A 26,617-nucleotide genomic window follows, 5' to 3' on the forward strand; every position below is an offset into this window, starting at 1 on the left:
CCCACCCCCGCACCCTACCCGCGGGCCCCCGCCGGAAGTGGGCGTGCACTTCCGCCGCCGCGGCCGCCGGAGGTGTGGTCGGGAGGGCGGCTCCCTGCGCGCCGCCGCCGAGGGGTGTCCGCGCACCCTCGGGCCGACTCCGCCCGACTCCGCCCAGCCCGGAGTGCCCCGGCCCAGCAGGCGGGACTGGGGTCGCGGAGGCGGGGAGCGTGACTCGGCTCCCCCGCCGTGGGGTGGGGGAACTTTTCCCCTTCTCACACTGCTCTGTAACAAACTGAAAACAACACACTGGGGCCGGCAGGTGGCAAGGGTGCTGGACTCCCACGTGGTCGACTGAAGTTCAAGTCTGGGACCTGGCGGCTTGCTTTCTCACTTTCTCTCTCTCTGTCCCTCTTTGGTCAAATTAAAATAAATACACAAATAAATACAGTTCAATAAAATAATTTTTAAAAAAGCCACTTAACTCAGCATTGACAATCTAGTCAGGATATCGCATGTTATGGGCTAAATGCGTGTGTGTCTCTAAATTGTTTATTTGAATTTTTAACCTCCAATATATTAGGTGGTATCTTTGGGAAGTATGATTAGGTGGGACCTTCATTAAAGGAGGAAGAAGAGATCTCTGTGCTCAAGCATCCAGCATAGAAAGGTCACGTCAGTCACAGCTGACTGGAAGTCATTTGTAAGCCAAGATGTTCCTCTCAAAAAACAAAATCTGCTGATACCTTTATCGTGGACTTTCCAGCCTCCAGAACTGTTGAAATACAGTCCTTTGTGTAAGTCATTGAGTCTTCTGGTCAGCCCTGCTGACCAAGACATAGCACAGCTTGAACATACATCAACAGAAATTTCCCAAAGTGGGGCTAGATGGTGGTGCTGATGCATATAGGAAGGTTCTAGGTTTGCAGCTAGAGACCTCTCTAACATGCCAGGCACAGGTGCCTGGATCATAGGATCCAGGTTGGCTGGAGCTGAGGAAGTGAATCATGGCATGGGGACCCTGTTGAGGGTGCTTGTCTCTGTCTCTCTCATTTGTAAAAGGAAATAATTAATAAACTTTAAAAGGATGGAAGCGGGTTCCAAAATTGAAATACAAACAGCAAGAAGAAAAAAATTGAATATCCAGTGTGGGAGGCTGTGCACCAGCGAGTCTGCCGAGGTTTCTCAGAGAGCAAACAATTGCCATGATTGGTTACCTTCAAAAAACCTGACCTTCAAAACCTTGCTCTGATTGGCCACTAGAATCCCTCAGATTTGCATATCCAGCACCTCATGATTGGTCCAAAAGCAACCAATCATAACCCACCATTTACAACCAATCACAGCCCACCAGCAATGTATATAACCATGATGCCTGGCCCACAGTATCCAGACGACCAGGAAGATGACACAGACGACCAGGAAGATGATGACGACCCTGGAGAGCTGAAACACCGCACAGTCTCCAGACGACCCTGAAGAGCTGTACCACTACATCATCTCTGGACCACCCTGAAGAGCTGTGACACTACATCGTCTCCATGCTGCTCACAATAGACGACGCAACCCTGAAGAGCTGTAACACTACATTGTCTCCGGACGACCCTGAAGAGCTGTGACACCACGTTGTCTCCATGCTGCTCACAATAGACGAAGCGACCCTGAAGAGTTGTAACACTGCGTCGTCTCTGTGCTGTACCGTGCTGCCCACAATAAACAGACGACACTGTCGACACGGTGTCATCTCCATGCTGTAACAGTATGCCGCTTGTCCCAGCTCTCACTCCTTCACTCAGGAAACCTGTTTGGCTATCCCCCCCGGGTCAGGACAATCCAAGAATTACGTGACTATCAGAAAAGGTGAAATATATGCATAACTGAAATACTGAAGAAGAGAGAAGTATTTGAAGTAATATGGCAGAGAAAAAAAAATTTTTTTTTGGAGAGATTTTTCACTATAGGGCGCGTGTGCTCCCCAGACAGAGACATAAAGACAGAAAACGAGAAATCACCCCCCAGGGGGTATGGTCACGCCACAATCCCTTCTCCTCCATTCTCCTCTTGGGATCTTGGGCACGCACACACACGTGCCTGGCGTGAGTTTTAAGCCACCAGGTCTGGGACACAAACCGCGGTCGACTACGTGGGAGTCCAGCAACATAGCCATTACGCTAACTGCTGGTTGCCAGCAGAGAAATTTCTAAAACAGACCCAGGAAGCCCAGAGAATACCAAGCAGGATAAATATCAAGAAAATACACATCTAGACATATTCAAGCCACAGAAAACAAAAAAGAATATCCTGTCAACCTAAAAAGAAGACTGAGGCATAAGTGAAATAAAAATGGTTTATTTGAACTTAAGATGAATTACCCAGATAAACACTCTGGTTTCCCAGAAATACCACCCACTTGAAGAAGGAGGGGTGAGGGTTACAAGTTGTTAGTCCAAAGTTTACAATGGTCCAGGGACCAGCAGGTGGCCTGGTGGTTAAGGTGCTGGACACCCCACATGAGTCAACCATGGTTCAAGTCCCGGACCTGGTAGCTTGCTCACTTTCCCTCCCTCTCTCTGGTCAAATTAAAATAAATAAATTAAATAATTCTTTTTTAAAAAAAGTTTACACTGGTCCATTTTAAGTAATAGACACAACTGATTGGTCGTGCCTTATTTGTTATATCATGAATTTGGGAACACTGAGATGAAGAAAGGGTGGGAGTCATATTGTAAAATATGTAATCCTTTGTAGTGTTAAAAGAAAAATAAACAGCCAGTTTACTAGAGTTTTAATACAGCAAATCTTAACACAGTTGTCCCTAGACTTCCGGACAACTTCGGCCAGACTTGTGGTCAACTCCGCCTGTTAAGTTGGCAGAACAGGAAAGTGTCATACAAAAAAAGTAAGTGAAGGATTGAGGTAGAGAAATCATTGGTTATATTTTGAAGTTTGTCTGTATTAACATAGTTTAAAAGCTGGGATGCCTGTGATTGACCGAAACCTAGCTGCTGTGATTGGCTTATCCATAGGATTCAAAGTGTGGGAGTACAGCGGCTGTTTTAGGCCAAAATAATTTAACAGTAACATCAGTTTGTTCACTGTAAACTAAAACATGTCTTTTGGGCAATAACCCTGATGGGAGCAGGGAATAAGAGAAGTCTCAGACTCCTGTTTACTCAGGCCTTTGAAATTCAAACAGACCTTACATTCCGCTGCCGACTCCTGTGAACAAGGCTTTGTTTCACTTTTTTTTTTTTGAGAGGTTTTCACTATAGGGCGCCTGCGCTCGCCAGACAGACAGAGACATAGAGACAGAAAGCGAGAAATCACCCCCCCAGGGGGGATGGTCACGCCGCAATCCCTTCTCCTCCCTTCTCCTCTCGGGATCTTGGGCACGCACGCACACGCGCCCGGCGTGAGATTTAAGCCACCGGGTCCGAGACGCGAACCGCGGTCGACTACGTGGGAGTCCAGCGACATAGCCATTATGCTAACTGCTGGTTCCCTCACATTTTGAAGTGTATGGGATGGGAGAGCGCCTTGCCAACAGAAGAACGGATGAGAGTTACATCACACTACTCACTAGAAAAGTATTGCTACATTATACAAGCAAGAAGAGAGTAATGTAAAATATTTCAAGTGTTGGAAAAAGAAAAAAATCAGCATAAAATTCTGTATTCACCAAAACTACCTTTCAAAAGTAAAAGATAAATATTTTCTCAGTCAAATAAAAACTGAGAGACTTTGCCATCAATTGACCAGCCTTGCAAGACATGTTCAAGAAATTCTTCAGAGAAGGAAAATGATGCAGGTAAGAAACACGGATTTACATCATATGAGCAGACCCCGTAGAGGGTGCTCACCTATTTGTCTGTCATGTGTGTATGCACACACACTATCATGAACTGGGGAGTGGGGGGCATTAAAAAAAGGGTAGAGAAAATGGGATATTATAACAATCTCAATTAAAACTAGGGGCAGAAGAGTAGAAACAAAACAATACTATTGTCCTGCAATCTGGTAACCTGATTCTTTTATAGGTTCTTGTTTCATAGTCAATAGTCATGTTATCTGCCAATATGTCTTTTTTCTTCCTATTGTAAAAAAAAAAAAAAAAAAAAAAAAGCCTGAGTGACTCATTTTCAAGAATAACTTAACAAAAGTTGCTTAACCAGCTAGCAGATGTAACAACCCCAGAAAATACACATTCCTAGAAAGTTCCTGAACAAATAAAACCCCAAAACAACAGATTACCCTTGAGAAATGGTTTCTCAAGATGGCGGCTATGCACCAGTGCTTTGCTTTTTACTTCCTGGTTCTTCTCAGAACATTTGGTGGGCCTTTTTCATGGGCTTGTCCTGAGCCTATATTTTTCCATCAGACAAGAGAGGGAAGGGGACAATAAATACCTAATAAGGGAATAATAAAACTGAGATGACATCCAGGAAGATTGTACACCCCATAGTACTCAGCCAATGAGAAAGCAGGGAAAGAACTTATGCACTAGGGAATGAATTCTTTTTTGTAACCATTCCAGGTATGCCATCAGATACCCAATCTTGCAAGACTACCACTGAAGTCTTCCTTCGCCATACTCATGTCTCCATATCCATTCTTTGGCACTGGACAGGTGAGCATGTTTCTCTCGCTATTAAAACCCTAAGTTGCTTTTCTTTCCTAAATGGATGGCCAGTTAAATAGAAGGAGCAATGAATGCATTATCTGTAAGATTGGATTTAGGTTTACCATTTTGCTTTTTAAATTTTGGGAGGGGGGCAAGCAGGTGGCATGATGGTTAAGGTGCTGGACTCCCACATGGCTAACCATGGTTTGAGGCCTAGACCTGGAGCTTGTTTTCTCGGTTTCCGTTTCTCTGTCTCTCTTTAGTCAAATTTAAAAAAAAAAAATGCCACCTGTCTTTAGTTTCTTTATTCCTCCTTTCCTGACTTATTTTGTTTATTAAATATTTTTAACTCTATTTTAATATGTTGACCTTTTAGCTGTAGTGCTTGGCATTAAGTATATTTTACATTTAGGTCACATTTAGTGTATTTTAGTCGTTAGGTTAAACACCTTTACTTTTTCAATGTATTTGACATTAACATTGCACCTCTTCATGTGAAATGTAAGAATACTGCAATCACAGAGATCAGCAGTTAGCATAATGGCTAGGTCACTGGACTCCCATGTAGTCGACCACGGTTCAAGTCCCGGACCCGGCGGCTTAAAACTCACGCCGGGCGTGTATGTGTGTGTGCCCAAGATCCCAAGAGGCGAATGGAGGAGAAGGGATTGAGGTATGGCCATCCCCCCTGGGGGGTGATTTCTCGCTTTCTGTCTCTCTGTCTCTCTGTCTGGCGAGTGCATGTGCCCTATGGCAAAAACCTCTCCCCCCAAAAAAAAAATACTGTAATATAGTTCAACTTATGCCCTTATCACTTATGCTATCACTGATAATATACTTATACATAAGTATATATGTGTATGTCATTTATATACTTAGAAATCCCACAATGAAATTTTATCATTTTGACTATGAACAAAGTTTTAAACAGTTTGCAAAAACCGAGAGAAGAAATGTTAACTTTTATATTTACCTGCATATTTATCATTTCTAGAGTTCATCATTCTTCCTGAGATGCAAATTATCATCTAATATTTCCATCATTCTTCCTGAGATGCAAATTATCATCTAATATTTCCATCAAGTCTGAAAAACTTCCCTTTAGCATTTCTAGTCATGTAGCTTTGCTATTAACAGATTCTTAGCTGCTTTCCTGAAAATGCCTATATTTTTACTTCATTTTTGAAGAATACTTTCTCTGAATATAGAATTAAAGGTTAAAAGGTTTTCTTTCTCCAAGCACTTGAAAAAATGTGTTATTCCACTGTCCTAAGTTTGTGATTATGAGGTCATATGTACCACGCTTCCTGTCAGTAATACATCATTTTTCTTTGGCCATTTCAGGTGTTCTTTTTATCTTTGGGTTTCAGCAGAATCTCACCTGATGTACCAGGTGTGGTTTTCTTTGTATTTATTCTCCTTGGGGCTTTGTAACATTCTTGGAAGTGAAGAGATGTGGGGTTTTTTTTTGTTTGTTTTTTTTTTACCAAATTTGAGAAATGTTTGGACATCATTCAAACAGGTTTTATATTCCATCCATTTTCTTCTCCTTTTGTATCTCCAATTACACATATGTTATATCTTTTGACATTATCACAAGTTGATGAAGCACTGTTTGGTCCTTTGTATTTCTTTCAACCCTTTCTGTTTCCAATTATGTTATTTCTGTTACCTATATCCAACTTCACTGACTTTTGTGCCATCTCCAATTTCCTATTAAACCTATTCAGTTCAAATATTGTATTTCTCATTACAGAATTCACATTTTAGAATTTATTTATTCATTTGATGAAATTCCCATCTTCTCATTCACTAATACATTTTCTCGTATATCTTTTATAGCATTCAAAATCATTATAATGGGGTTTTAACATTACTTTTTTACTAATTCCAATATTGAGTTCTCTGGATTTTTCTTGATTTTTCTGGTGAATATGGCTTTTTTTTTATATCTTTTTAATTTTTATCTCTGCATGAATAACACACTGTAGAGACTCTGTTATGTTCCTGTAAAGGCTACTGATTTTGTTGTAGTAGTAGGCAGTTCAGTTCAAATCTTCAAATGCTGTCTCATTAAGGGAGGCAGTGCTGAAGACTCTATTCAGTTCTTTCAGCCTTTACTTGGATGCTTAGGGTCTATTCTTTACTTGCATAGAAAAGTGACTGCTCAGAAATTCTGGATATTAAGTGCTGGTAAAGACGTAAAGAACAGTGAGAACAACTGTAAAAGTGGGAATAGGGGTGTCTTTGTTATGTAGTGGCAGAAAGCTTAGCAACCACATTACCTGGAGTTAATGTGGGAAGCACTGGGTGGTTTCCCTAAGCTTTTTTCAATTGATGTGTTCAGTGTACTGACTTTGTTGTTGTTGTTTTCCCCTTGCTACTTATAGGAAGTCAATGAAATAGATATAAATCGAGGAAAGATCTGTTAATAAGGAGCCAGAATATTAGGGTTTTGAAAATGTGCAGCTTCTGCAGATGGCGCATGAAGCTAAAATCAAGAAATGTTTTCCAAGCAAAGATAAAATCCAAGGTACTGCTAAGAAAACTGGTCTAGAGAGAAAACAAAAGGCATGACTGTAAAATCTTTTCTTAGAACCTCAGCAATATCAAGCTGAAGTACTATTTAATCATATTAAAACTCTATGAAGAGATTAAGCAAGACCTTCATAGATACTCTTATTCAAATGAGTTGCTAAACTTACCTCAGAGATATTTGTGGCTCCAGCTTTTGTCCAATGGAGTGAACCGCAATGAGATTTACATGTAGTCCACTTCTATTACTGCCAAGTTGAAGAAAATTAGTCTTAATAGCCACAACTAGAAGCAAGGGTAGCTGGGCAGCCACATCCCAAAATCAATTCTAGATAATAGTTAAGAAATTTTTGGTGGTATAGGTACATCATAGATAGCATTAAGAAATCCATTCCCAAGGCCTAAGAAAATAACCAAAGTATGGGTTTGTGGTCTGAGTGGAACTGCTGTAAGGTACTCTTGCATAAGATTTCTCCATAAGCCCTCATTCTGTATAAATGCAAAGTGTTAAGAAATTCCAATGGATATCTTCGTGGTGATTTTTTACTACTAATATTTAAGAGTACCCAGTTCACTTGCCATTGATTAAAATCAATGAGAGACCTGAATGCCATGCCATAGTGTCTTTTACTAAAACAAAACCTTAGTGCAGTTTTAACCTTGGAAACCAGTTATTAAATACAGTGTTAATATCAGAAATCAAAACATTCTTGGAGCTCTGAGGTCTATTATGACCATTTAACTTTCTTCTCATACTTAACTGTCACTCTATAATCCAATACATGCCACAGATCCTACAGAAGTTATATATCCTTTACAAATGAAATCACTTCCAATAACAATCATTCTCAATGACAATCCCTAAAAGAGGATAATTTTGGGGGGAGAGAGATTTTTGCTATAGGACGTATGTGCTCACTGGAGAGTCAGAGAGACAGAAATCAAGAGATCGTCCCCAAGGGGGGATGGCCTTGCTACAATCCCTTCTCCTCCATTCTCCTCTTTGGATTTTGGGCATGCACACACATGCACCCAGCATGAGTTTCAAGTCTCCTGGTCCAGGACTTAAACAGTGGTCAACTGCATGAGAGTCTAGTGCCTTAACCACTATGTGACCTGCTGGCCCCAAGGAGGAAAAAAAAAAAATGGAGAGATTTTTGCTATAGGATGCGTGTGCTCTCCAGAAAGAGACAGAGACAGAAAGCAAGAAATCACTCCCCAGGAGGGATGGCCACGCCACAATTCCTTCTCCTCCATCCTCCTCTTGGGATCTTGGGCATGCATGCACACATGCCTGGAGAGAGTTTAAGCCACCAGATCCGGCCCTAAAATCATGGTCAACTACATGGGAGTCCAGCAACATAGCCATTGCACTAACTGCTGGTATCCCACGGAGAAAATTTTAAAGACATTTGCTTCTTTTAAGTCAAAGAAACATGGAACTGCTACTAGATCCTGACAGGGGATCTTGCGGAAGTAGTGACGGGCATAAAGAGAAAAGATTCAATTTAGTATTTTAAACTCTTTGATTCTTTCAAGTCCCTATATACTGTGCAAAGTAATTTCTACATTTTCCAAAAATGTTCTCTAGATTATTTTATGGTGTAACGAGTGAAGGACATTAACATTCTGGGTAAGAATAATCTTCTCTTCATGTTTCAAATGACAAATCACGTTAAATTCCGGTTCAGAGGCCAGATCCATGGCACAGCAGTAATGTGCTGCTTAAGAGAACCCAGATCATACATGGTGAAGACAGTTCAAATCCCTAGGCCACATAGCCTGAAATGTGTTGGGTACTTGTGCCCAAGATCTGACAGACTGGAGGACTGGAGAAAGGCGCTCATAGCATAACCAGATGTAGTGGAGGCCACGCCTCTCTCTCATGCACACACATGCTCTATTATAAACAGAGAAAAAAAATTAATTCTGACTTTGATTACTAGATAAGCAGTAATAGTGAAAGTAGAGACAACTAAATTTTTAGTCATAAGGAAATCATGGGGGACTAGCAGATGGCATAATGGTTATATCACTGGACTCCCACATAGTCGACCGCAGTTTGAGTGCTGGGCCCAGTGGCTTAAAACTCATGCCAGGTGCATGTGTGTCCCCCAAATCCTGAGAAGAATGGAAGAGAAGGGGCTACGGTGTGGTTATACCCCCTGGGGGGGGTAATTTCTTCCTTTCTGTTTCTCTGGCAAGCACGGGAGCCCTGTAGCAAAAATCTCTAAAAAATAAAAATTGGAATCATGGTAAGAATTAGTCAGGTTTCTTAAGGACTGAAGGAGGAGTAAAGTTTTCTAAAGCTGCTTGAATCCTTCCTGATAGCCTCATGCTAATAACCTGAATTCAAATATTTTCCAAAGTAATAAGGAGAATTGGCAAGGTTGGGAATTTAGCAAGCATCACAGCTCAGCAATTACCTACATCTATAATTGCATTTGGTTTTCAGTAATCACAGTCCCATGTTTAAAAGGAATAAGAGGTTCTTTCCAACAGTCATAAAGTCCTGATTTCAATTTCTAGCTTAAGGTCAGAATTTCAATGTGTCTTAAAATTTTAATAATCTAGTTATAAAGAAGCACTATACATACATTTTTGAAAGTAGTAAAAACCTTTAGTTTTTGGTAGAAGCTATCTCATCCTTAATTACAAATGGTTTATGATTCTGCTATATCATGAATTTCCCTATCTAGTACAAAAAAGGACTAGGAATTTCTCTGCTTTTGATCTGTCTCTCCCAATAATCAGTCCTTCGGCCCAGATGCAGTGGCACAGAAGGTAGAGTTGCTACACAATAATAAAGCCGTATCAGAAGGTCTCGAGTTCAGAACCTAGGTTGACTTGAACACACCAGGTGCATTCATGATCTTTGCTGGATGGAAGACAGGAATGAGGGGAGAGAATCAAGGTATGACACAGTCCTGTCAAGGGTACCTGTTTCTCTTTCCATGAAAGAAATACTTTAAAAGAATAGCAATCCTTAACACCCTACTTCTCTATAGCCTGGTAATCAGTTGCTGGTATCACTTTCTATAGTGGTTAGCCTTTGTTTGGTTGAAACGTAAGACCTGACTCTAACTTAAAGTTAGATATTAAGTATTAGATTCAGTGGGTCACAAAAAGATTTAAAAAAAAAAAAAAAGGAAACTAAGTATTAGAAGAACACCAAGTAGCTCACAGATTTAAAGTGCTGAGTAAAATTGGGACATGAGAAAGCAGAAATTATCTCAGTGGATCCCAATGATGGATGCAGAAATCTAATCTTTAGGTTTCTACCAAAGAAAATTATCCAGTTCAACTTCCAGTTCAGAAATACACATACACACCATACACATACACAACAGCTGGTACAATAAAGGGGTTCTAAGCAATCAAAATTAATACGGACTAAAAGAAAACACCTATCTGGCCCTACTGGTTCATAAAGCCAGATATTGTCCAATTGTGACCCTGTGACTTCAATCAACAAAGAAGGAAAACTTCTGGCTGGCTCAAGTAGAGCCATGTATGACTAACAGTTCAATATAGAATGAGGAAAAAGTGCCTATTAAAAAGTTAGGAAGAGTATGTATGCTAACGAGAGAAACATACATACTGAATGTGTGCTTTTATATGTGTGCCACACACATATATTCAATATTAATTTTTTAAAATAATTTTCATTATTATAATTATTATTTTGATGAGAAAGAGAGACCACAAGAAAGCAAACCACCAGACCTGGGACTCCCAACAATGGTCAACTATGTGGGAGTCCAGCACCATCACCACCATGTCACTTTCCAGCCCCTATATTTGATATTAATTTTGACACTGACTACAAGATCACTGTACACATAAGCTTGTGCAAATTACATATTTCATTTAATATATTGCAGACAACCTTTCACAGAAGTAGACATAGAAGTTAATTGCTCTCTATTAACTGTGCAATATTGTATCAGATAACTACAATTTAATCAATCTGCATGGCAGGACACTAAATTCCTATTTGTTGTAATTAAAACAATTCTGCAATAAACATTATTTACATTGATCTACTTATTCCAGTGGGATAAAATTCCTAGATCTGGAATTACTATTTCAAAAGGAAAGCACATTTACAGTGTTGACAGGACACGCCACATGCCATCCAAAAATTGCAGAGAATTTACATTGCTAATCAGTAAGTACCTATTTTCCCATACCAATACCTGTACTAGATATTATCTAAATTTTACATTGTAATTCATCTAAGAGCCAAGAAAATTTCTTTTCATCTGTATTCTGACTACTGAGGTTAAGACCATCAGAAAGTGTCTGTCTTCATTTGAGTTCTTCAGTTATGCCATAGATGCACTGCCAATTTCCTTCAGTGCTCTGTATGTGTAATAGCGCTCCGTTACTAAATGTCATAAAGTTTTGTGTAGATCACACACATTTTCTGACAATTATCTTTTCCATTTTTGGTGCCTTTTACTATGCCAAAGTTTTAAAATTTTGCATAGTCCAACTTATTCTCTTTCTTATGGCCTCTAGGACTCCATCACCTGCTTGATAAAGGCTCCCCTTCTTCTATGTTTGCTTCTAACACATTATTTTATAATCAGAGATTCTTAATACAATTCTCATTTTTTCCTGTAGAGTACAAATATGTTTTCCCCCCCATGGAGATGTAACCAACTATCAAAATATAATTTTCCCAATATTGAAATGTCAGTCTTATTATAGACCAAAATTTCACATGTAAACAAATCTACTTCAAAAATGTCTTTGCTATTGCTTCCTTGATTAAACATTCTCATTTTATTTCACATAAAACTGTCAAAGTAAACATCTTACCAGGACACTGTCTGGAATTACAGTTTACAAACATTTTAACAGTAGTGAGTACTTCACCTAAAAAAAAAAATCACTATTTCTTTTATTGACATATTTTCTACTTTTCGATATAGCTTACTAATTTCATTTCACCTCTATTCAGAAATAAGTTGGTTTATAGGTTGTTTGATTTTGATAGGAGAGTTGTATTACCCTCATAAAATTAAAAGCCTTCTGTATATTATTCTCTACTTTAAATCAGGGGATGGCAAAAATAGGCAGCAGATAGGATTCCGTCCATTACCTACGGTTGGTTGACTCTGCTTTAGAGTAAAGATAAAATAGATATTTTTGGCTTCATGGATCATGTATCTCTGTCACATTTAAACTACTTTTGTATTCTGCAAGCTGCCATAGACATTGTGTAAATGAGTAAGTGTGGCTTTGTGCCAAAAAAAACTTTATTTACAGGCACCAAACTTTAAATTTCAAATATTTTTCAATGTTGAAAATATTTCTACTTTGTCCATCCTTCTAAAAAAAATTTTTTTTAAGTTTGGATCATTGGTCACATAAAAACAGTATGGCTGTGACCATGAGTCAAAGTTTACTTCTGATCCCTATTTTAGATCAGTTTACCTCAGAGCTTATAGCTTTTATTTTTAATTTAAAAATATTTCATTTTATTTCTTATTTTTAAATTTGACCAGAAAAAGAGGGAGCAAGAGATACAGAGGGAAAGTAAGAAAAGCCTCCAGGCCCAGGAGTTGAATTGTGGTTGGCCATGTGGGAATACAGCGTCTTAACCACCACTGTACCTGCTGGCCCCAATAGTTTCCTGAAAGTTCACAGAATTCATTCATATACTAAGTGACTTTAAATATATGCAGTCTTGCCAAGTTTTCTAATTCTTGAGTAATGCATCAGGACTTTTAACTTCATGCATATAAATCTTCCTTTAGTCTGATTATTTCAATTTGATTTTTCCAGGAGGCCTCTCATTCATATTCTCTAGACTTTCTAAGACTGTTGTCAAAAGTTAAACTTTCTCATTGACAAGGTCATATCACCTTACAGTCATGTAGGACAGAATAAAGTCCTCAACATTGATTTAGCATTATGGAATCAAACTTTAAACCAACACAGACAAAACCTCATCAATTTACCTTGAGAACTCTAATTCCTGATCTAATACTCAGTTTTCCCTAACCTCATCCTACCACATCATTTTTATCAGAACTGACTGTGGTAACTTTCCAATGATCGAAAGTAATGTTTTAATAGGAGCCAAGTTTACTTAACTTAGTATGGACCAGGCACTGTGCTAAGCACATCTTACACATTCATAAATTTAAAGGACCCACAAATTTCACATAAGAAGTGAATAAATTACACTAGCAAAACACAAAAATAAAACAGTAAGGCAGGGAAATGAGTGGTTAAACTACTGACATAGCCTAGCCTAAATGTCATCTTGAGACTATGGTGATGGAAGTGAGGATGGATCCCAGAGAAACTTGGGAAATAGATCCACAGAATTTGACACAGAAGGTAAAGAGGGACGTGTTGATGACTCTCCAGTATGAATTCGCTGGTGGTGAGCAAAATGTGCAGTCTGTTTAAAGGCTTTTCTGCTTTTCTTATAGTTATAGGCCTTCTCTCCAGTATGAACTCTCTTATGTTGATTAAGGTGTCCGATTTGGATGAAAGTTTTCCTACATTCCTTACATTCATATGGTTTCTTTCCAGAATGAATTCTCTGATGTACACTAAGGGACTGACGATGACTAAAGGCTTTGCCACATGCACTACATTCGTAAGGTTTCTCTCCAGTATGACTTCTGCGATGACAAACAAGGGATGATTTTGTCTTAAATGCCTTCCCACATTCCATACATTCATAAGGTCTTTGGCCGGTATGAAGTCTCTGGTGTTGAGTACAGGATGAGTTATCACCAAAGGCCTTCCCACATTCCATACATTTATAGGGTTTCTCTCCAGTATGAACTCTCTGATGTTGAATAAGGTGTGTGGTCTGGCTGAAGGCTTTACCACACTCCTTACACTCATAGGGCTTCTCTCCTGTATGAGTTTTCTGATGTTGTGCAAGGTGAGCCTTCTGGGTGAATGCTTTACTACATACCTTACACTCGTAGGGCTTCTCTCCAGTATGAATTCTCTGATGAGTGGCAAGCTGTGAACTGATGCTAAAGGATTTCCCACATTCTCCACATTCGAAGGGCTTCTCCCCAGTATGAATCCTCAAATGACTAGCAAGGTGTATATTCTGCCTAAAAGCTTTTCCACATTCTTTACACTTAAAAGGCTTTTCTCCAGAATGAACTCTTTGATGTTGAGTGAGTGATGCATGATGGCTGAAGGCTTTTCTGCAAACATCACATTCATATGGTTTCTCTCCAGTATGAATCCTTTGATGTACAGTAAGGGATGAGCCATATCTAAAGGATTTGTGACAGACGTCACATTTGTAAGGTTTCTCTCCAGTGTGAATTCTCCTATGCTGATTAAGTCCTATGTGATCACTGAAGGCTTTCCCACAATCTATGCAATCAAAGGGCTTCTCCCCTGTGTGATAATACCTCCAGTGGCGAATAAGGGAAGTGTTCTGTATGAAAGCTTTTCCACATTCAATGCACTCATAGGGCTTCTTGCCAGTGTGACATCTCTGATGTCGTGCAAAGGACGAACCATCACTAAAGGCCTTTCCACATTCATTACATTTATAGGGCTTCTCTCCAGTATGAATTCTCTGATGAACAGTAAGGGATGAACTCTGGGTGAAAGTTTTCTTACATTCATTACATTTGAAAAGTTTTTTTCCTGTATATATTCCTGTCTGTTTTATTACAACTGAGTTTTTGGAGAAACTTTTAAGTGAATCGGGATGATAAACTCTTTCTTCTGAATTGTCCAAACGGGACCATCTTCCAGATTTGTTACACATATGCCCTCTTTCCTTAGAGAGGGTTTTGTTGTAAGTAATTGTCTCTTGCCTGAATTGTGCTTCATGATCTACCAGCTTCTTTTCTAACACGTACTCAGAATCCCAATTTTCTTTGAAAGTGGAACACTCAAGTCTATTGTTTGTGGTTCTGTCCATTACTCCTTCAACATAGGAGTCCTGCTTTGGAAATAATTCCTGGGTCTCACCTATAGATTGTTGGCCTGAAAGATATCAAGGAAAAAGATACTTCCTTTATCATGTGCTAGAAAAAAGGAATCTGCTAAAAGAAAAATTGGTGAATTAAACCACATGAATTGAGCAGCTCTAGAAGCTATTACATTTAAATATGCAGTGTGCAATGTATGTAAGACAACTCAAGATGGAATTTGCACAATAACCTAGAAAACTGGGGGGGGGGGGAGTTAAATGTATGCAGAACCAGTTACATAAAAGTGAGAAGTTGGTGGGCTGTGAGTCAGTACCATTACTTCACTCTTACTCCCTGTCTACTCTGCTTTGGATGCCACAGCAGTCATCGTTAAACACCATGTCATGTAAAGGAGCTGGCCAAGCACAAAAATTTCCTGAAAGTCCACAATAACTTTTCTGCAACCAGAAAATGTTTCAATAATATTAACAATATTTTATTTGATACACCTGAGAAAAAGCTACATTGTTTGGTCAGCCCTGTGGCACAATGGTAATGAACTACTTAAGACAAGTCAGATCCCACAGAGCAAAGCTTGTTGAAATCCCTAGGCTGGGCAACCTGAAACATGCCAGGCATATGCACTAGCTGAAAGACTGGAGGAAGGGGATCATGATATGACTAGAGCCTGTGCAGATGCTCATCTCCCTTTCCCTCTCTCATGTGCATGTGTTCTATCATGAATAAAGATCATTTTCATATTTTCTTGTCACAAAATCATTTTCATATTTTTTAATTACCAAACTACAGAAAACTTCAAGGAACCTTCACTTCTGCCTTTTTTTTTTTTCTTTTCTTTTCTTTTCTTTTCTTTTCTTTTTTTTTTTTTTTTTGAGAGGGATGTTTTTTCTTTTGGGCAGAGTCAATTTTGCTATAGGGCACATGCAATCTCCAGAGAGACAGAAAGTGAGAAATCACCCCCCCACACACACCCAGAGGGGAGGGCCACACTACAATCCCCTCTCCTCTTCTCCCAGGATTTTGGGCATGCACACACACCCACTCTGAGTTTCAAGCCGCCAAGTCCAGGACTCGAACCACAGTTTGCCACGTGGGAGTTCATGATGTAACCATTATGTCATTTGTTGGTCCCAACTCTGGCCATTTATTAAAAGGTATTTTCAATTTTGCATTTCTTTATAATGTTTTTCCCCCCTGGACTTACGGAGATATAACTGATAAAAACTGTCTATGTTTAAGGTACAAAACAATGTTTTGATATATGTATACACTGTGAAATGATTACCACAACATAACTAACATATCACCTCACATAATTATTTTTATGTGATGAGAATACTTAAGATTCACTCTTTTCGCAAATTTCAAGGACATTACTAATAACTGAAAGTGTGTACACTTTGACCAATATCTCGTTTCTCTGGTTCCCACCCTTCTGCTCTTTCTCTGACCTTGACTATTTTTAGATTCTACACACAAGAGACATCAAGCAGTATCTGTCTTTCTGAGTCAGGTTATTTCATATAGATATTGTTATAAATAGATTTCCTTCTTGTTAAAGCTTTAGAGATTTCAGCATGTGTTATGTATGTGTCAAAAACACACACACATTTTATATATACACATACAAACACAGACTTGATCTATTTATTGCTTCTATAACTTGGCTATTGTGAATAATGCTGCAAGAATGTGGGAATGCTGATATCACTGTGAAGTGCTCATTTTCTTTTTTGGAGAGGTTTTTGCTACAGGGCGCATGCGCTCATCAGAAGAGAGAGTGACAGAGAGATAGAAAGTGAGAAATCATGTCCAAGGGGGATGGCCACGCCACAATCCCTTCTCCTCCATTCTCTTCTCAGGATCTTGGGCACGTACGTACACATGCCCGGTGTGAGTTTAAGCCACCAGGTCAGGGACTTGAACTGTGGTCAGCTACGTGGGAGTCCAGCAACATAGCCATTACGCTAACTGCTGGTCCCCTAATTTTCTTTGATATATGCACACTAGTGAAGTTGCTAGAGCATATGGTAGTTCTATTTTTAGTTTTTTTAAGAACTACCATCATGTTTTCCATAATGGTTGTATTCGTTTATATTTCCATTATCTGTGTATAAGAGTTCTTTTTGGGGGTTGGCAGATGGCATAGTGGTTAAGGGCACTGGACTCCCTCATGGTCAATCATGGTTCAAGTCCTGGACCTGGTGGCATGCGTGCGTGCGCACTCTCTCTCCTGGACCTGGTAGCTCACTTGCACACTCACGCACTCTCTCTCTCTCTCTCTCTCTCACTCACACACACACACACACACACACACACTCCCTCTCTGGTCAAATTTAAATAAATGAGTAAATGAATTAAGTTAAATAATAAAATAATTTTTCAAAAAAAGTTCCTTTTTCTTCACATCCTCACCAAAACTTATCTTTGGATAACAGCTACCTAACAGGTCTCGGATATCTCATAGTGGTTTTGATTTGCATTTCCTGATGATTAGAGATGTTGAGCACCACTTAAAAATTTAAATTTTACTTACTGTTTAATTTGCTACAGGGCATCCATGTTTACCAAAGGGGTGGTGGTGAGAAAGCAAGGTAGGACTCAAACTGCAGCCAGCCATGTGGGAGTCCAGCACCCCAACCACCACATCACCTGCTGGCCCATTTATCTTTTATACATCTGTTGCTCTTTTGTATGTCTTCTTTAGAGAAGTGTCTTTTCAAACCCTTTACCATTTCATATCAGGTCATTTGGGTTTTTTGGTATTGTTTTATAAGTTCCTTATATATTTGGATACATGGATACATGATTTACAAGTATTTTCTATTACTGGATACATGATTTGCAAGTGTTCTCTATTATTGGATACATGGTTTGCAAGTATTTTCTGTTTCATAGGTTTTTATTTTGTTTCCTTTACTGTATAGAAACATTTTAATTTGATAAATCCCACATTTTTTGCTTGTCACCTGTGCCCTTGATGTCAACCCCCAAAAGTTACTACAAAGAATAATATACAGCTTTTCTCCTAAATGTTTTTTTTTTTTTTTTGAGAGATTTTCACTGTAGGGCGCGTGCGCTTGCCAGACAGACAGAGACATAGAGACAGAAAGCGAGAAATCACCCCCCAGGGGGGATGGTCACGCCGCAATCCCTTCTCCTCCATTCTCCTCTCGGGATCTTGGGCACGCACGCACACGCGCCCGGCGTGAGTTTTAAGCCACCGGGTCCGGGACACGAACCGCGGTCGACTACGTGGGAATCCAGCAACATAGACATTACGCTAACTGCTGGTTCCCATCGTTTTTTTTTTTTTTTAAGAGGTTTTTTGCCTTAGGGTGCATGGGCTCACTAGAGAGTGAGAAAGATACAGTGAGAGAGAAAGTGAGAAATCACTCTCTAGGGGGAATGATGACACCACAATCCCTTCTCCCGGGATCTTGGGCATGCACGTCCACACGCCTGGTGTGATTTTCAAGTCACTGGGCCAGGGCTTGAACTGGTGGCCATGTGGGAGTCCAGCAACATAACCGCCATGCCATCTGCTGGTCTCTCCCCTAAGCTTTCATGGTTTTATAGTTCCAGGTCTTATGTTTAAGTCTTTAACCTACTTTGAGTTGCTTTTTGTGTGTAGTGAAATAAAGATCCAATTTCATTTTTTTGCATATGTATATCCAGTTTTCTCAACATCAGATATTGAAGAGTCTGTCCTTTTTTCACTCTGTGTTCCTGTAAAGCTAAAAATCAGTTGGCTGGAACCAGTAAATGGCATTTAATGGTTACCTTGCTAGATTCCCACATAGTTGACCACAGTTCAAGTCCTAGATTCGGCAGCTTAAAACTCACGGCTGGTGCATATGCCCACATGCCCAAGATCCCAAGAGGAGAATGGAGGAGAAGGGACTACAGCATGGCTATCCCCCCCCCCAGAGGGGGGTGATTTCTCACTTCCTGTCTGCCTCTGTCTCTCTGGTGAGTGCACAAGCCCTACAGTAAAAATCTCTCTAATGAAAGAAAAAGAAGAATCAGTTGACTACAAGTAACAAGTATTTATTTCTTGGCTTTCTAGTCTATTCTACTGGTCCATGTGTGTGGTTTTATGCCAATACCATGCTGTTTTGATTACCATTAACTTTATAGTACTATTTGAAATTGGGATGCATGACACTTCAAGCTTGTTCATTTTGCTTTAGGTTGCTTTAGCTATTTGGGGTCTTTTAGAGTTCACAATAATTTTAGAACTGTCTATTTCTGTGAAAAATACCATTGGAATTTTGAAAAGGAATACACTGAATATGTGGATCTCCTTGGGTAGTATGGACATAATTCTTGCAATCCATGAACATGGGACACCTTTCCATTTATTTGTGCCTCCTTTAATTTTGTTCTTTAGTGTTTTATAGGTTTTATTGTACAGGTCTTTCACTTGCTTCGTTAAATTTTTCTTTGGTGTTTTTTAACATTGTAAATCATACTGTTTTTGATTCCTTCTTCAGATACTTGACTATTAGTGTATAGATATATGTTGATTTTATATCCTATAAATTTACTGAATTCATTTAGTAGTTTGAACAAGGTTATCTTGTTTTCTTATAGAGTTCTTAGGTTTTCTACATATATAATATCATCACATTACTTGCAAAGAGATGACTGTATTTCTTTTCTGATCAAGATGCCTTATATATCTTTTTTATTATTTAACTGATCTGGCTAGGCTTTCTAGTATTCAGCTTAACAGAACTGGCAAGGGTGGGCATCTTTGTCTTGTTCCTGATTTTTAAAAATCATTCATTCATTCATTCATTCATTCAAATTTCACTAGAGAGAGACAGAGAGAGAGAAAGGGAAAATGAGAAAGCAAGCCACCAAGTCCAGGACTCAAACACAGCTGACCATGTGGGAGTCCAGCACCTTAACCTCCACACCACCTGCTGGCCCCTTGTTCCTGATCTTAAAGAAAAGTTTCTAGCTTTGTATCATTCAGTATGATGTTAACTATGGGCTTACCATAGATGGCTTTCACTGAGTTGAAGTACATTGCTTCTATACCTATTTTTCTTTATTATGAAAAAATGTTGAATTCTGCCAAGTGCTTTTTTCCCCATCTACTGAGATAACTGTTAATTTCTTTTTCTTTTCTTTTTTTTTTTTTTTTTTTTTTTTTTTTTTGAGAGGTTTTTGCTATAGGGCGTGTGTGCTTGCCAGAAAGACAGAGAGAGACAGAAAGACAGAAAGTGAGGAATCATCCCCCGGGGGGATGGCCACGCCACAATCCTTTCTCTTCCATTCTCCTCTCGGGATCTTGGGCACACACACACACAGAGTGCCCGGCGTGAATTTAAGCCACCATGCTAGTCTTCTGAACCGCAGCTGACTACATGGGACAGCGACATAGCCATTATGCTAACTGCTAGTCTCAGTTAATTTCTCTTTTGAAGTGAGTGCTTTTATAAAATTGAACATTATATTTCATTGTTAAAATATACAACTGAACAAAAATATGTCTAATCTCAGATCATAAACATACAGAGAGGAGTGATTTTTGCCTAAAGTTCTTTTGCTAAGTCATTTGTATGCATGAGAATTTTGTGCACGTATAGTTACATCACAATAAATATAAATAGATGACGTTGGTCTTAGAAAGATGATAGAGAATAAAGTATATGGGAAAAGATGATATTAGAAAAGGGAAAAAGTCTTTTTTTTTTTCCCAAATGACATCTAAAACTGAAAGTTTTCTACCTCAGATCAACAATAAAACAAAGATGCTTCTTTTCACAACTTAAATTCAACACTACTTGAAAGCCTAGCCAGAGCATTGAAAATAAAAATAAAGGGTATCCATTTGAGAAAAGAAATAAAACTATCTCCAGGAGCCAGCAGGAGGCATGGTGATTAAGGTGCTGGACACTCCCATATGGCTGACCACGGTTTTAGTCCCAGACCTGTTGGCTTGCTTTCTCACTTACCCTTGTGTGTGTGTGTGTCTCTGGTCAAATTAAAATGAATGAATGAATAAGTAAAATTAAATAAATTTTTTTTAAAAATCTATCTCCATTCACAGATGACATGATTTTGTATAGAGAAAATCTTGAAGAATCCACCAAGAAAGTATGGATTAATTTGGCAAAGTTGCGACTCTAAGACCAATACAAAAAAGTCAGCTGTATCCTTATACACCCTGAATAAATAGTCCAAAATGGAAATTATTAAAACAATGTCTTGAAAACTAGTATTAAAAATAATTAGTAATCCATAGAAAAAAGTCATGACTTTTTCGAGAACCGAGTAGCTGATGGGTTCTCAGAAAGTTAAATATATGGAGCCGGCAGGTGGTGAGGTGGTTAAGGGTGCTGGACTCCCACATGGCCAACTATGGTTTGAGTCCCAGACCTGGCGGCTTGCTCTCTTACTTTTTCTCTCTCTCTCTTTATTTCTGTCTGTCTTTCTTTCTCACACTCTGTCCCTCTCTGGTCAAATTAAATTCAATCAAGCAAGCAAGCTAAATTTTTTTTTTGGCTATAGGGCGCGTGTGCTCGCCAGAAAGACAGAGACAGAGAGACAGAAAGCAAGAAATCACCTCCCAGAGGGGATGGCCATGCCACAATCCCTTCTCCTCCATTCTCCTCTTGGGATCTTGGGCATACACGCACACATGCCCAGCATGAGTTTAAGCCACCAGGTCCAGGACTCGAACCGCAATTGACCACATGGGAGTCCAGTGACATAGCCATTACATTAACTGCTGGTCCCAATAAAATAATTCTTTTTTTAAAAAGTTAAATATAAAATTATTACGTAACCCAGCAATTCTACTCCACATACTTAAAATAACTGAAAAGAGGCATTCAAAGAAACACTTGCACATGAATGCTCAGAGCAGCAGTAGTCACAACAGTCAAAAGTTGCAAACAATCTCAAATGTTCATCAACAGGTGAACAGATAAACAGCATATAACATATCCATAAAATGTAATTCAGCCATAAAAAGGAATGAATGCTACATCATGAACAAACTGAAAACATTATATTAAGGGAAAGAAATGAGACACAGTAAGCACATATTGTATAATTTCATTTATATGACATATGCAAAATAAGGAAATCCATAGAAACAGAACCTGATTAGTAGTGTCAGGGGATTGGGGAAGGAGGGAATAGTGAGCAGCTGTTCAATATATAGAGTTCCCTTTTGTTGTAATGAAAATTTCTGGAATTAGACAATGGTAAGTCACAAAGTTATAAAGTTTAAAATGGTTAAATTTTATGTTACATATACTTTTCCATAATAAAAATATATAAATTAAACAAACAGGACCACATAGCAAAAGACAAGATAAAGAAAAAGTAAGGAACAAAAAAATGAGTAGGAATGAAAGGAAAGGAAGGAGGAGGATAAAACAGAAAGAGAGCAAGAATTAAACAAGTAACAGAAATAGGGTCTAACAAATTTGTTACATGGATCAAATGACAATGACACATCTATTAATTAAAGGAGAAAGGGGGCCACCAGGTGGCACAGTGGTTAAGGTGCTGGATTCCCAGATGGCCAACAGCAGTTCAAGTTCCAGACCTGGAAGCTTCAAAAATCACACCTGGCATGTGTGCGTGCGTGCCCAAAATCCCCAAAGAAGAATGGAGGAAAAGGGATTGTGGCATGGCCATACCCCTTCTCACCTTCCCTCTGTCTCTTTCCAGCAAGCACACATGCCTTACAGATAAACCTTAAGACTGAGACCATATAATAGCATTATGGTTATGTTGCCAGACTCCCACAGAGTCGAATGCAGTTTGAGTCTTGAATCCAGAGGCTTGAAATTCGTGCTGGGCATGTGTGCGTGCACGCCCAAAATCCCAAGAGAAGGGACTGCAGCATGGCAATCCCCCCAGGGAGTGATTCCTTGCTTTCTCTCTTCTGTGGCTAATGCATGCACTAAAAAATGTTCACGTATCACACTTTAAGACAATTAAAATAGAAATTGATTATCAAATGTGAAAAATAATGTTGAGGCAATAGATAATTAGTATATTTATAAGTAAAAATTACTGGTACTATTAAGAAAACATTCAAGACATTTAAGATACAAATACAGATATGAGTACAAATAAAAAAACAGTTAAAAGCATAAAATAGAAAAATTAAATTTGGGAGGAAATATTTAACCTCTTTCATAATAAAAACAAAATTTAAGCTATAATCTTTCACTAAGTAATCAGCAAAAATTTTCGTGTGAATACTCAATGTTGGGCATTGGTGCAGCAGTTAAAACTGTGCACAGAAAAAGCTGTATCTCACAAGGTTAACCACAGCTCAAATTCCAGCCTCAACAGCTTGAGAAACACACCAGGCACGTGTGTATGTGTGCCAAGGGTAGAGGCAGGATGGAGAAATGGAGAATGGATTGTGGCATGACCACACTGCATTGTGGGGTATTTTCTCTCTGTCTGGTGAGCTCATATGCCCTCTGGCAATTAAAACAAAAACAACCCAGCACTTTGAGGATGCAATGAAACTCATACATCTAGCCACTGTGAGTAACTAAACTGAAAAAGAACCTAGGATGCTCATATTCAGTGATACAGCAATTCCAAAACCTATAGACTTTTCACTTACATAATACCTACTGTATCTTTAATATCAAAAAATGTGAAGTAACCTAAATGAGCAATAGTCAACACAGAGGGCAAATGAAAAACATCAATCTACATGACTGAATATACACTATAATTTCTACTATGTGAAAAATACATGTTTACCATGACTCAAAAGGGCCTAAAGTAGTCACAATAAAATGTATTGTGCTAATGGGTCATGATTTTCTTGTTTTAAAATTATTTAGTTTTATGTATCATTATTTTCACTTTTAAAAAATTTGCTACAGATATGTGTGCTCACCAGAGAGAGAGACAGACAAGGAAAGTGAGAAAACAAGCCATCAGTCAAACCACAGTCAGCCTCAACCACACCACCTGCTGGCCCAAGGTATGGTTTCCTATTCTTTTTCCAAACAGGTGATAGAATCACATTTTCTCTAACCTTTATTTTCTTTGCCTTTGAGAGAGATTTTTGCTATAGGGTGCATGTGCTCGCTGGAGAGACAGAAAGCAATTAGTCACTCCACTGGGAGGGTGGTCACACTATAATCCCCTCTCCTCCATTCTCCTCTTGGGATGTTGGGCACACACGCACACATGCCCAGCGTGAGTCTCAAGCAGCCAGGTCTAGGACACGAACCACAGTGGACCACATGGGAGTTCAGCATCTTAACCACTATGCCATCTGCTGGCCCCTCTAACCACTTCTTTCTAAGGTAATTTATTTTCCTCCCCCGTGCATCAAAAGGAAGAGATCCTCTACTTCCCTTTTCTTACAATATTACTTCCATACACGTAGCACTGAAATGTAGGAACCTTTGGGAACAACTCCTTGTCTCTGTAATGCCCTATTCAAAATTTCACAAGCTCTACTTCATGCAAGTTATCTACACCCATGCCTCATCTCCACAGAGTAATTCTTCAATGGTTCACATATACATTGAAGTGCTCCCTTTATCCAATTACCTGACAATACCAAGCACGGTGCCTCACTCACACCACGTCATGGTTCCTACAGGATGGATACAGAATAATCAAATAGACCGTTTCATCACAGGAGAGTAAACTTTTTTTAGAGAGATTTTTGCTATGGGCCCTTGCACTCGCCAGACACAGAGACAAAAAGCAAGAAATCACCTCCCAGGCACGTGGCCGCATGCTGCATTCTCTTCCCCTCCATCCTCCTCTAGGGATTTTGGGCATACACGTACATGTGCGAGCGTGAGTTTTAAGCTGCTGGGTGTGGAACTCAAACTGCAATCAACTGTGGGAGTCCGGTGATGTAACCATTACACCATCCACTGGTCCCCAGAAAAGTAAACTTTTTCTTTTTTTTTTTTTTTTGAGAGATTTTTGCTATAGGTCACGTGCGCTCGCCAGACAGACAGAGACATAGAGACAGAAAGCGAGAAATCACCCCCCAGGGAGGATGGCCATGCCGCAATCCTTTCTCCTCCATTCTTGGGATCTTGGGCACGCACGCACACGCGCCCGGCGTGAGTTTTAAGCCACCGGGTCCGGTATGCGAACCGTGGTTGACTACGTGGGAATCCAGCGACATAGCCATTACGCTAACTGCTGGTTCCCAGAAAAGTAAACTTTTTGAAGACAGCTCCAAAGTACACGAGGGTGCCTTTTGGCTGGAACCACCATCTTCTAATAATTAACTAAAATGACGAACACCAAGGGGAAGAGGAAAGTCATTCAATATATGTTCTCTAGGCCTTTTAGAAAACATGGAGTGGTTCCTTTGGCAACATATATGCGAATCTACAAGAAAGCTGACATTGTAGACATCAAGGGAATGGGTACTATTCAAAAAGGAATGCCCCACAGATGTTACCATGGAAAAACTGGAAGAGTCTACAATGTTACCCAGCATGCAGTTAGCATTGTTGTGAACAAACAAGTTAAGGGTAAGATTCTCACCAAGAGAATTAATGTGCGTATTGAACATAATTAAGCATTATAAAATCAGAGATAGCCTCCTAAAACGTGTGAAGGAAAATGACTACACAAAGAAGAAAGCCAAAGAGAAAGAAACCCGGGTTCAACTGAAGTGCCAGCCTGCTCCACCCAGAGAAGCACACTTTGTGAGAACCAATGGAAAGGAGCCTGAGCTACTGGAACCTATTCCCTATGAATTCATAGCATGATGGGTGTTAAAAATAAACTAATCTGTGGTCTATAATTTTTTTTTTTAAGTACACGAGGGTCAGGAAAAATTCACTCATAGACTGAGAAGCTAATATAGTACGAATGGGTAAGGAAAGAAGAAAAAAAAGGAGAAATTAGTTATCATTAAAGAGAGAAAAGAGGAGGAAAGAGGGGCAACAGGTGGCACAGCAGTTAAGGTGCTGGATTCCCACATGGCTGATCATGGTTTAGGACCTGGACCTGGCAACTTGCTTTCTCTCTTTCTGTCTCTCTGTGGTCAAATTGAAGATGAGTAATAATTAATAAATAAATACATACATACATTTCTGACTTTCCAATTACCTGTTTTTTTCCTTAAAAAAAGTGTTAAATTAAAAAAAAAAAAAAAGGAAAGAATAATTTGGAAGTCTCAAAGTTCAATTTTCTCTCCAGACCTAATGGACTTGACAAAGTTTTCTACGGTGCATCAGTGAGGATCTAGCCTCTTTGATCAAGCCACACTTGGGAAGAGCAGTTGGCATAATGGCTATGTTGTTGACCGTGGTTCGAGTCCAGACCTGGTGGTTTAAACTCACGCCAGGCATGTGTGCGTGTGTGCCCAAGATCCCACAAGGCAAATGGAGCAGAAGAGATTGCAGTATGGCCATCCCCCCGAGGTGTGATTTCTCACTTTCTGTCTCTCTCTCTCTCTTTCTGGCAAGCACACACGCCCTATAGCAAAAACCTCTCCAAAAAATAAAATAAATAAATAAGAAAGGATAAAGCCACACTCTCAAATCTGCAATGGCTT

General features: G+C 39.4%; 1 protein-coding gene and 1 pseudogene across 13 annotated transcripts in view; both read right to left on the bottom strand.

The window, feature by feature from the left end:
• The window catches only part of LOC102494223 (protein MAK16 homolog pseudogene), a 7,901-nt pseudogene extending 7,116 nt beyond the window's left edge, over window positions 1-785 (bottom strand).
• Window positions 1-26,617, bottom strand: part of ZFP28 (ZFP28 zinc finger protein) — a 55,221-nt gene that overhangs the window by 11,479 nt on the left and 17,125 nt on the right. For 2 of the 13 annotated variants that reach the window (XM_027767592.1, XM_014583500.2), the window contains exons 6-7: window positions 24,637-24,682; window positions 22,269-22,285 (exon numbers count right to left, since the gene is read on the bottom strand). In XM_027767592.1, coding sequence (XP_027623393.1) covers window positions 24,660-24,682 — 23 coding nt within the window. In that variant the 3' untranslated portion in view covers window positions 22,269-22,285; window positions 24,637-24,659. Of the gene's footprint in view, window positions 1-2,308; window positions 2,839-7,305; window positions 7,384-10,861; window positions 15,128-22,190; window positions 22,286-22,935; window positions 23,032-24,281; window positions 24,683-26,617 lie in introns of those variants that run through there. The other 11 variants (XR_003547552.1, XR_001369612.2, XM_006166769.3 and 8 more) reach the window with 8 other exon arrangements.

Source organism: Tupaia chinensis, unplaced genomic scaffold, assembly GCF_000334495.1.
Source record: "Tupaia chinensis unplaced genomic scaffold, TupChi_1.0 Scaffold144336_1, whole genome shotgun sequence".
Lineage (NCBI taxonomy): Eukaryota > Metazoa > Chordata > Mammalia > Scandentia > Tupaiidae > Tupaia > Tupaia belangeri.